The following is a 12,189-nucleotide window of genomic DNA, read 5'->3' as shown; positions in this document are numbered from 1 at the left end:
CCAAAACAATGCCAAGTTACTTACAGTCCTATACTGTCGCTTTCTGATTGACAAAAACACTTTTTTTGTCACCAGTGTGCCACCTTGCCGAAGCAGTTTGTTAGTTTGGCTGCAGCAACAGTAGGTGTTTTGTAGCCACAAATAAAACGGTATCGTCAGCATACAGTTGTAGCCCATCTCCAACTCTCAGCGATGCCATTGACATGTAAGCTAGACAATATAAATCTGGATCTCTGACACTGTCCTCTGACCCTTTCTTTGACAGTTTCGGGTGGTGACGGCTCCGTTTCATCATGTTGGCTTTGCCGACTTCTGGCTGGCTGACCAGTTAAACTCTCTTGGTGTGGTTCTGATGGATTTGGAGTACATGATCTGTTTCTACAGTTTTGAACTGGACTGGAAAAAACATGATGGACTTATCAGCAGTAAAGGTGAGACTGAACAGTTAAAGGCTGTAAAGACTCTGATCCACTGATGATGGACCTTACACCTTGTCATGACCACACTATTTGCGTGCCATTCTCTGCAGGTAAAGATGTGTGTAATTCCTACTCCTATGGCGTCCGTGCGGTGATCCAGTGTCTTCCTGCTTGGTTCCGATTCGTGCAGTGTCTCCGACGTTACCGCGACACCAAACGGGCCTTCCCTCACCTGGTTAACGCAGGGAAATACTCCACTTCCTTCTTTGTTGTCACCTTCGCTGCCCTATACAGTACACATAAAGGTAGAATGGATATTACACATCTTTGTTGTATTCAATGTGCAGAGGGCAAAGCTTAGACATACTCCTTTATTGGAATATCTGTTACAGGTGGCACCAGGCCTTCATGTCAAACAGACATTTATTACTTATCTTCCCTGTCATTTCATATTTTTTCCATAATTAGTGAGATGTCTCCCTGTGTTCTGATCTATTACTGTTTTACTGTTTTCACCTCCTCGCCGTTTACCTATTGTCTTGATAAACTCTGCTTATTGTACAACAAAAGTCCTGTCATGCTCCCCAACCTGAAAAACAAGATTCACAGTCACAACTAGAAAAGTTTTTTTCCACAGGATGTCCATTCCAGTTAGCTACTAGAAATTCTGCCAGAGACCATCAGAAGAAAAATAACTAAACAGTCGGACAGCAACGTGATATTTCTTTCAAGAATGATTTTCTTTATTTCCCTGGAAGGCTTAAGTTCTTCTGTTTGGCCACTGTAATTTAGTATAAAGCAGCTTCTCCTGTTATGTACAAGCTCCTCTGAGCAACTTTCATTTCTGTGTTGATTTTGGTGGTCCCTGCAGACAAAAGTGGGAATGTTTCAAAGCACCACAGTCCCTTTAGAAAACCTCTTATTTTCCTGAAGCAGGGTCTGACGGTCTGCAACTGTCAGTCCCAGTTCTGGTTCTCCTGTGCCTCCCGTCCCTCCTGCTCCTGGTCGGAGGAGGAGCTGCTGCTGCCGGTTGCAGAGCTCTCCTCCTCCCTTTGGAGCTCTGACTGCAGGTTGAGGGCTGCAGCAAAGCAAGATCTGGGTCTGTCTGCGGCTGGACCAGCCGGAGGCCCTGCTGAAATCTGAGCTGAAGGAGATTAATGAGTCTGATTTCGGGCGGTATCCGCCCCAGTGCACCAATAACAAGCATGAAGAATAACTATATAGTAATAGACAATCTTCTCTGATTGTCTCCTTTAATGTTGTAGGTCATATAGAGGCATCAGTAGTATTAGTACCAGTTAACACTTCCTCACATTAACTTTCTTTGATAAATACAGATTTCTGAGTTATTAGAAAAGAAACTTCTTTAAATCTGATGCTATACCAGCTGTCTAACCTCAAAGCGTTTCTCTCTCTCTCTCCTTAGCTGAAGGCCACGCTGACGCCCAGATCTTCCTCTACTTGTATATCGGCTGTTTAGTGGTCAGCTCATGTTACACACTCATCTGGGATCTGAAGATGGACTGGGGCCTGTTTGACCGCAACGCAGGAGAGAACACCTTTCTGAGAGAGGAGATAGTCTACCCACATAAGGTATTTCTCCACACAGGGAGGAACAGTAGTATTGATTCTTTCAATACCAGACCCTGACTATATTAAATGTAATGCGATGATGTGCTCTCCCTGTTTTCTGTCTCTCCCTCCAGGCCTATTACTACAGTGCTATAGTGGAGGATGTGCTGTTGCGTTTTTCATGGACCTTAACTGTCTCCCTCAGCACGGTCTCTGGGTTTCCCGGCATCTCTGACATACTGGCGACTGTACTGGCCCCAATGGAGGTCTTTAGGTATACACATCATTCTATTTTCTGTCTTTTAGTGTCTACTTCTTCCTCCTTTTCCTTTCTTCCTCCCCTTATTCCTCCAGGGTTAATCTGTCAATGATTCTTTCCCCTGGTCCATCATTTGTAAATTTCCCCGCTGCGGGACTAATAAAGGATTATCTTATCTTCCATTGAATGTCAGAAATGGTTTCCCAGAGTCAAAGCGGACTTCCTCTAATTGCTTGTTTTTCCAGATCAACCGTCAAAAATTCAAACACGGTTAGGAAGATAGAAAACCTTCTCCATATTAAAAACTGTAAAAAAGCAAAAGATTGACATGTTTAACACTTTATGAACACAAGATTGTTTGTGAATAAATGTAATCACCAATAGATGAATCAGCTTAATGTTTCAGCACTGCTGGGATTCAAATGATGCTAACTACACATTTTGCAGGCTCTTTTCATCTTGTGTCCCATTGTCATGTTCTTTGCTGCTTGTCGCAGCTTTTTTCTGTCTGTAAATGCTTGAATTATTTAAAATAGACTCAAAATAATTTTATCATATTTTAAATTTTCTATTTAATGTATCAGCTAATCTGTCTTCCATTCAAGTCATCACCCATGTCCCCCCCCCCTACTTGTGACTACTGATACAGCATGTGATGACGATTGGCTGACATAAGAATGTGGGCCACTGTTATTCACTGTTGTTAACAAACTAGCTACTAACAGTCAGTGCTTCTCCTTCCCAGACGTTTTGTATGGAACTTCTTCCGATTAGAGAACGAACACCTGAATAACTGTGGTGAGTTCAGGGCCGTCAGAGACATCAGCGTGGCTCCGCTCAATGCTGACGACCAAACCCTACTGGAGCAGATGATGGACCAGGAGGATGGAGTCAGGAACCGGCAGGGCAAGAAGAGCTGGAAGAGGAGCTACAGCATGAGTCTACGCAGGCCACGACTGGCCTCACAGTGAGTCTTAACAGCAACAGATGTGAACGTGATATTGGAACATACAAAGGTGATGGGTTGCTGCAGATTGGGAGATTGGAGCAGCAAGCTTTAAAAAAAAAAATATGGATCATGTTCATCCTCAACAATCCTTAATCCTCCTCTGTAGATCTATAACTAGTAATTCATTGGCAACGTCACCAAAAGAAAAAAGCTAAGGCCTTGGCATTACCTTGGTTTCAGGATCTAAAGTGGGCACAGGAGTTCCTATAGAAGATCATTAAACCGGTTACCAGCTGATGCAAAATGTTTATTAAAAAAACAGGAGTACAGGAGGAGGAAATGAGTGGGTTAAGAGAATTCACTACCTGAATTTAGCTGGATTTGAATATGACTTTGGAATTAAAAACAAATAATAATTAGATTTGACTCTTGAAGATGTACATTTGTTTTAGGGATGTTGGAATCATTTTGCCATTAACGCATACATATCATTTAGTTATAAAATAGTTTCATTACTGTAAGAATTGAATAAGCTACAATATCTATGGTGTCATGATTGCTGCATTGTTTTCCTTCGTGCAAGGCCAGAGGCCTTTCTCTTTTCCCAGTTTGCACTTGTGAACATCCTGCCATGTATATATCAGTTGAATTGGATGCAGCCTACAATCAATATAAAAACACAAGTAATATCAAGGTGGAATGTCTCTGTTTAGCTATTTTTGCTACGTATCTTAGAATTTGGCAAATTCTGGTAAACTTCTCTGCTGGCTTAGACCATGCAGCCTCTCCTCCCTCCACCAGCGGTACCTGCACAGAGGACAGGAGGACCGATAGTGACTGATGTCTGTCTTCTTTATTCTTTCTATTCTTCACTCAGGAATATTATTTATTTTATTGGTATTTTAGATTTGTTTCTATTGTAATATTCTTGGGTTTATATAGGTACTTTGCTGTTGAAAACATAAAATCTTTGTTGATTCTGATTAAAAAATGTATGGTAAAAAGCAATAAGTGATAAGAATCTAACCAATAAGGAGTATCTAAGTATCTACGAGTATTCGTATTGGTCAAATGGTAACTATCCTAATCCCTATCTGAAGTTGGTATCAAACTGCTAACCTGTGCTGTATGCCTACAAACTTTGGGTCGACACGGTAAATAATTTCTTCCATTTCCCTGTTTCAGGTCCAAGACCCGTGACACCAAGGTTTTGATAGAGGACACAGATGATGACTCCTGACATCAGGCCACGCCCCTCGCCTGGGTCCAGAATTTATTCAAAGGGGGGAACTCCACCTCCTAACTGAGGAATTACCCAGCGAGTTGGGCGTTGAACTCTCAGCCGAGGACAGGTTTTAAACTCTCATGCCTACGTAATCCTTTATCCAATGCATGAGCCTGTACATGGGTCAGAACTATTTGAAGTATTTCAAGGGATGAACTTTCACTTCTTGAACAAACAACCCAGCAACATGGCCATCAAACTCTTACCCCTACCTTCAATAATAATCAAGGTGGGCTTACTACTTAAACTCTACCTTACCGAAGCAGTGGGTGAAAAACGTCTCTACTTGTCATCCACAGACACCCAAAGGTGAAATCTTTAACTACTGTCATTGCTTGAGCTCTCCTAAAAGCCTCCGTCTAGCATGAACAACGCAGCTAAATGGAATGCAAGCCGATCACCCTGGCAGGAAGTGTCCCTGCTCCCTCTCGGTGCCAATCAGCTCCCACACAGGGAGAGGCCGACAACTTCAAACCTGCTGCTGTTGAGGACCAAAGGTTTATTTCCCCGCCTTTTATCTATTAGCCTCCACCTACACTGCACCTCAAGAGATATGAGTCATCTTTTAATTTGGACCTCAGAGGGGATCTACAGCCAACTTTTTCCAATAATAGGAATAAAAAGGGTTGAAAAGTGTCCTCCTCCTTTCAGCGTCTTTTTAGGCCTTGTGACCTTCTCCCAGACCCTTGGCCAACAGACTATGCTGACAAGCATTTAGTAACGCCAATCAATCACTGGTTTGACTCCCTCACTCTTCAGCTTGCCCCATCAAAGCATCACAGAGCTGCCTACCTGCACCTTACACGCTTTAGAAACACACACTCAGAAACACGCACTTTTAACGAGTGAATTGGAGTGGAATGCCTATTGTGTGTTCACACACACACAAACGGTGATTTAAAATGTTTTATTGTTTATGGATGAGCGACAAACAGAAAACACACACACACACACACACACACACACACACACACAGACTAGTAATTATTTATAACAGTGGTTGTAAATATGAGACGGACCAAAGTAGGTGGTGGTGTGAAAATATTCATGAAATATCAAATACTCCATTTTTTTTGCTGAGTTCGGACTGCATGGAACAGCAGCTGGAATGACTGTTCAGCCGTGGAGATTTCGATTCCAGAAAAAGATGAAGATAGCCCCTAAACAACCTGTTGTAACCCCCAGTCCTCCAATGTGGAAAAATTATCCTCTATGTGGAATTGGTGTGGAATGTATGCCAACTTATTTATGTATGTATGAGGAGGAGGGATACTGAAATACCAACTGTCAACTTATTTAGGCAGATCATTTTTTGTAAACTTGAAACAAGAGTTAAGATGAGATCCAAGGAGTTTTATTGTTTGCCCATGAAATCTTGATTGAAAACTTTACTGGTTATAGACAGTAATTTGCGTCTGTTTAACTGGTTCATTGAAATGTGACAATGATGAAAAGGAGGGAGGTCACCTGTCTATCACGTATTGGTTCAAACTTTCACATTCAAAAGGGTGGTGTAGTTCAACATGAATCTGGATGAAGTGGCTCTTCCAGCTGGCTTGGTGGTAAGGGACCCAGTGGGGACTGATTCTGATTGGCTGTGTTTACACTCATGAGATGCATGCGTAATTCAGATTCCATAAGCAGTCCGGTTTGGATTTAACACTTAACCAACTGGGGTTTGGTTAAAATGGATAACATATTTGTCTTAAGACAAAGTCATTGTAATGTATTTGTATGTTCAGTATGTAATTGAACTATTCATCACCTCTTTTTAGTCTACCGTACATTCTCAAATTACGACTCTAGCCTTATTAGCTCAATGGCAGAGAGAGATCCAGGGCTTTATTTGGAACAGGCAATTAGAGAGAACATTCTTTTATTCCATAAATTCTCCCACTTCCCAATGAATGCAAACGCAAAACTTAATCCATGTTTACCTGTCGTCTTGTTGAATTAACAATAATGTCTATTTCCACAGCACTATTTAAATCAGTGCAACAACACTCACCACTCTGCTGCTCTGTTTCCCTTTATCACAAATACTTGTTTCGTTCACTAATTAATTCCAGTCTTTTCATTTTTTCCCAACGCTTCCTGCCCTATTAAATATCACATTAAAAGTATTCCAGTCTTCCTGTTATTGATGGTCCTTTAATGTGGAAAAATTGACAGCTTTACACCAGAGTAGCAGAATGGAATTAGTTCTGTGGAAATGTAAATAATGCTAAATTTACCATGTGCGAGCCATTGTTGTTGGCTCACTTTCAATGTGTTTTTTTTACCAAGCCATTATTTGTTCCTGCTGGCTCGTCCCAGCCATTATTTGATTTTGTAAGATAATTTACAGTAGTATTCTTTAACAGCTGGTAGTTTTGGAGCTTACTGGGATTGGTGTAGTTTTGTATCTATAGTTTGACAAACTCAGTAACAGGTTATGCACAGTCACCATCAAGTCATCTGCATATTGGCAAACTCATTTCAAAGGCACTATGTCATGGTGGCCACACTGCAAGCACTAGTGTCAACCTGTGGTACCAAATCATTGGAGCTACAAAATGAAAGCATCTTTTATTGTTTGATGAAGACAGGTAGTTGTGATTGCACTGGAGAAAATGTTTTTATAAATGTTTCTAAGAGAACAAAGATATTCATTTTGTTGCTTTTTTCACATTCCCCAAGTTTGACCCACTTATGACTTGTGCTGCTGGTTTGTCCAACAACAGCTCATGTTGAGGTATTAAATTAACAGTTAGAGTGTTTAGTTGAGGAGGTCATGTTTAGGTTGTACAAACCATTTTGCTTTATTGTTTTCATCAAGCTTGTTAATAGCTTGGGCTATTTGGAGTAGACGAGAGTGACTGACTTTTAAAATCCTACAGTAAGCCCTGATTGAGGTCATTTACCAATGAGCAATAAGCACTTTAATGCCAAACTTAATTTTATTTTTTTGCATCTCCCTGAGGAAGCTGTATAGCAATTAAGTTCTAGTAGTTTTATTTTCCATAATATTTTAGTGGTTCTTTCTAGACCTTGCTATAAAACATACAGAAGAACAACTATTTGAGGACAGAGACCATCAGTGTTTTTAAACACGGGTATGTTTCATTTGGGTCTCAATCATGAGATAATCCACTCGTGTTGAGCTCTAGCTAGCAGGGAAAGCAGAGCTATTGCCAGTTTAGCCAATTAAACATTTAAGTTTAAAGAAAGTCTTTATTCAGCGATACTTTTAATTTCTTAGTATTTTGAATTAGGTCTTTGTTTCACATTTTTGATTTGATTCCCTCTGAGCTGAGTGAATTGAACTCTCACTATGGTGAAGGTCTTTCAATTTCAGTTTTTCTAAAGACCACTATTGCCTTTCATTGCTTTTCTTTTTACCTACGCCAAGGACTTTGTGTTTTAGGTTCAGTTGGTTTGTTAGTTTCTCTGGGCCAGGAAGAACCCTTTCAATTTTGAAGCGGATTGGAATTATGGGGTGATTGAACGCATTTCTTTTCACTTTTGTTAACCTTAATGGAGGTCTGTGCTCTCTGAGTGCCCTTCTAGTTGTTACAGGTATTGTCATTTTGCTGATTAGTAACAGCAGATACTGACAAATATGTATCTCTCAATATGATATAAAACATTGCAAGCCATTAGTGATACATTTATAATGTCTGATAAAACAGTAGAGAAGAAGCAATATTTGACAGGTCTAGGAGTTACTACTTCTCAGTAGCTCTGGCAGTTACTTCGACCGACTAGCTCAGCTGGCTACTGAGTTAGTGATTAGCTCAGCTACAGCAGCTCACCAAGTAGCCCTGCCAGTATGGTCACTGCTTTACCAAGACCTTATAATCAAATGTTTCACTAAGGCGTTCCGATTTATTTCACTCTTCCACCTTTGGGTGTGAGCAGGGCTTTAGGGTGCAACAATGGCACTGGAGTTTGCAAGGCGACAGTCTTTTGGCGTAGCAGGAAGTATGTTCATAACTTCTGTCTCCATTCAGGATGAAGATATTTTCTGAAATAAGCATGACCTAAAAAATATTGATCTTAAAAATGGGTGTAGAAGTCCCCCGTGGGTTGTCGGGACCAGATGCCGCTTTGCTTGTCCCAAGAATTGTCCTGGATCCTGTGACATTTCTTGATATAACAGAGCAATTGATCTTGGTTCATACAAACACTGGTTGCTGGAAAGCTGGTATTACAAATAATGTGTGACAGTGTCTAGAAGGTTAAATGTGGTTAAGTAACAATAACTTTTAGACATTGAGTATTTTCAGTTTCTCTTTCGTCAGACAGTAAAGATGCTGCTGAGTTTTTAACTCTGCCTTTTGTTGCACACTCAGGGGTCGTCTCTCTTTCACACAACCACATGGCAAGAAACAGGATTGCCTTCTCGTTTATGTATTAATCTTTTAATCACAGAACATTTCTCGTTTCCTTCACTACTTTGTTTTTCTGAAATGTCCAGTTCGCAGACGCAATCATTCCATCCAAAAAAGAACAGTTTAGTTTTCTGATGTTTTATGCCATGCATTTTTTCAGGGCGTTTTATTTTAATAATCCCTCAGGTTTCCATTTTGAGATTCTTAACATATTATAATAAATTAGATTATTAACATTCCATAGTGACCAGAGAGTGGGAGATGAGTTGTTCTAATATTTGCACTCAGGACATTCTGAGCATATTTGCACCTTAACCTTCCAATTCACAAGCTTCCAGTCACCTGTCCCTTTTATTTGGTAACCGACCTTAATTTAGCAATGTACCATTTGAAACCTCACTCCACGAATGTATCTGTTTCTGACGTGAATACACCAGAGCTTAGCAAAGGAGCCTCTGGAAAGTGATAGTTTGAAATTATATTTTTGGTATTTTATTATTTTGTTGATGCCAAATAGGAGGACCTTCCAACGCTAAACTATTCCTCTGATGCCAGAGCTGGGCCTCGTGGTGATTTATGTTTAACTTGTTATGGTTCTGAACACTGAACATTGAGACATTTCAGCTGCAGGTAGGCTGACTGTGCTGTTTGGAATAGTTGATCATATCTTTTTTTTTTTTTTTTTCTACATTCCAGACAATGACTCACTCCCATTATACATCACACTTAAACACCACACCGCTTTTATGTTAAAGATGTTTGAGACTGTGACAGACAGGTGAATCTCCTTTTTCCAAAAGTCAATCACATGAAACCACCTCTAGAGCGTAGGGCTGGGTATTAATCCTCAATACTTTTTGGGTAGCACTGCGTACCAAAAACTAACAAAAAAAATATCTGGTTAGATTTGTGATCTTTGTTACTTATTATTTGTTCAGATTTATGTTTTGTTCATTTTAGACTTACTTTATTAAGGTACATTTATGGAACACATGCTTGTGTTCAGACAACATGAAACTCAGAAATGGGGCTTCTTTGGTCAAATGAAAAAGAGTTGTGTCAAACCAATGTTAACGATATCAACCCTCAAACAGAAGTTCTCTCAGAATGTCTAAGGAATGTTTCAATACAACTGTCTTATTTTCAACAAGCTGGCTTTCTCACATTTCACATTGCACCAGTTGATCAGTTGGTTAATAGCAAAGCCTCTCATTGGGCCTCATGCAATACACTTTTCTTTTTCTTACCCAAACTTCTCTGACTTCTTTCTGTGAGGTCTTATCGTACAAGTGTTCCAAGTCATATTCACCAAACACAAACTTGTTGCAAAACCTCGGTTTTAACTTTTTAACTTTGCAAGATGTGCTTTGTGAGATGTGATCGTTAATGTAATTAATAACCCCTAACATTGCTGATTAAGGCTGCCTCTTCCTCTCAGTGTGTGGGCAAATTTCGCACTGCACAGCTCCATGTCCTGCTGTGAGAAATCAGCAGACACAGACGTAGCAACTTAGCACTGTCAGTAGCTGTGTTCATAAGAAAATATTAATAGTGCTGCCAACTTGCCATCAAAGCAGCGGCGTACTGTGACCGACGCAAAGAAGGAATGATTTGACGCTAAAAGCTAGTTCTTAAAGCGAAGCGGGTCAGGGCAGTCAAGGGAACATGACACTCGTGGACATGGATGAGAGTTGATAATAGAGAAGGTGACGTCACACTGTTAGTCTAACAGAGGATGTGCACCTGGACGGGGCGTGTCCAGGTGCACAAAAGCTAGTTTTAGTGCTAAAAGCTTAAAGTGAGAGAATGTACCTGCTGAATTTTTTATTTTTTTTTACTGTAATTGGCAAGCCATGATGATGATGATATGGTAAACAAAATACACATTTTGCATTGGGTATATATTATGTTTTAATTATATCATTTTATTTTAATGGATTTTTCGTTCAGATGGATGCGTTATGACTAACTATAAAGTCATGTTTTTCCGCTCTGAGGAGAGAGGCAGTTATTTGTTCATGACTAGTATGACAGGTTATGGCCCAATCAATTTCTCTCAAGGTTTTAATCACAATTGAGTGGTATGAGTCCTAATGTTTTTTAACAGACAGTTATGCAGATTATTACAGAGGAAGTAACACATTTGGCAGCCTGTAGATGTTTTCTGTCCTCAGATCTGGACACATCATTAGGAATAGAGGGTTGCCGCTGAAGGTTGAGCTGAGTTCACATCTGTTTCCCATGGCAACACTGTCCACTCTTCAGGTCCAGGACATCCCAGTTGCTGATGTTGTTGCTCTTTGGTGTTTGGGGTTTCTCCTCCCTGTGAGGACACTGTATCCTCTACTCTGTTTGGACCACCTGCTGTCCACCAGTTCTTTTGTAAGCACACCAATCATCTTCCTTAAGGCCTCTCTAAGGTTCTGGGCCTGGAGCATGGAGCCTCTCAGAGGACCAGAGTCCAGGGACTTGAAGCCATGCTGTTAAGTTTAGTGTCTTTCTACACCACAACCTGTTGCTTTTTTTGTTTTTAAGTCATTTGGTCTTATCAACTCAGTTGAGCTGTGAAGTTTCATGCTCACTGGCCCAACTCTTTCTGTGTGGAACATAATGTAGTGTGTAAGAAACAAACCTGAATTGAAATGTTCTGACCTCTAAATAGTTAAAGCAAAATTCAAACTAGAACTAAATGGATCGAGAAAACAAAATGTTAGACATTTTTTTTTTCTGGTTAGTGTCTAATTACCAGAACCAGTGAGTTTTGTTCCATGTTGTGACCCCACTATGGTGTGACCCAGAGCTGTTGATTATACAATACATTATATATTGATGAAGATATTGATTAGGAGCATTGTATAATCGTGACTGTGCTGTGGGTGTTGTCTTGTATGTACAGTAGCAGAGTGATGCTACAGAGGTGCCTGGTTCACCAAACCCCTGTTACAGTTTTTCAGTAAAAACAGCTAAAGCTCAAAGAGGTGTTTGTGACTGGAAGTCTTATTTATGTTCTCAAACTAACACTGATGTTTATGTGTCTGTTTACTGCATACAAGAGTGATACATAGCAGGAATTCAATGTTGGAACATGTTGGGAATTGAGACTCTAATTGTCATATCCAGCCTCTTTAAATCTGAGCATTCTTGTGACAGGTTGTCGAGACCGAAAAAGCCTCTCAAACTCTCGGATGATGCAACGATGACTTTCTAACATCCAAGTATAGAATATGTGTAAAATCTAAATGATCATAATAAGCAGTGGATTCCATTTAATTAGGAAATGACTTGCTAGCATTTTTAATCTTTCTTCCAAACAGTGGTCAGGGATAGTCTTT

At 40.2% G+C, this 12,189-nt stretch overlaps 1 protein-coding gene across 1 annotated transcript in view; it reads left to right on the top strand.

The window, feature by feature from the left end:
* The window catches only part of LOC129111819 (xenotropic and polytropic retrovirus receptor 1 homolog), a 42,885-nt gene extending 35,329 nt beyond the window's left edge, over positions 1-7,556 (top strand). The window contains exons 11-16 of the mRNA XM_054623943.1: positions 266-431; positions 530-724; positions 1,846-2,012; positions 2,126-2,265; positions 2,996-3,217; positions 4,385-7,556. Of these exons, the coding sequence (XP_054479918.1) occupies positions 266-431; positions 530-724; positions 1,846-2,012; positions 2,126-2,265; positions 2,996-3,217; positions 4,385-4,439 (945 nt within the window). The 3' untranslated portion in view covers positions 4,440-7,556. The remainder of the gene's footprint in view (positions 1-265; positions 432-529; positions 725-1,845; positions 2,013-2,125; positions 2,266-2,995; positions 3,218-4,384) is intronic.
* The last annotated feature ends 4,633 nt before the right edge of the window (positions 7,557-12,189 follow it).

Source organism: Anoplopoma fimbria, chromosome 3 (assembly GCF_027596085.1).
Source record: "Anoplopoma fimbria isolate UVic2021 breed Golden Eagle Sablefish chromosome 3, Afim_UVic_2022, whole genome shotgun sequence".
NCBI classification, from domain to species: domain Eukaryota; kingdom Metazoa; phylum Chordata; class Actinopteri; order Perciformes; family Anoplopomatidae; genus Anoplopoma; species Anoplopoma fimbria.
Note: the sequence above shows the minus strand (reverse complement) of the source record. Positions and strands in the feature narration are given on the sequence as shown.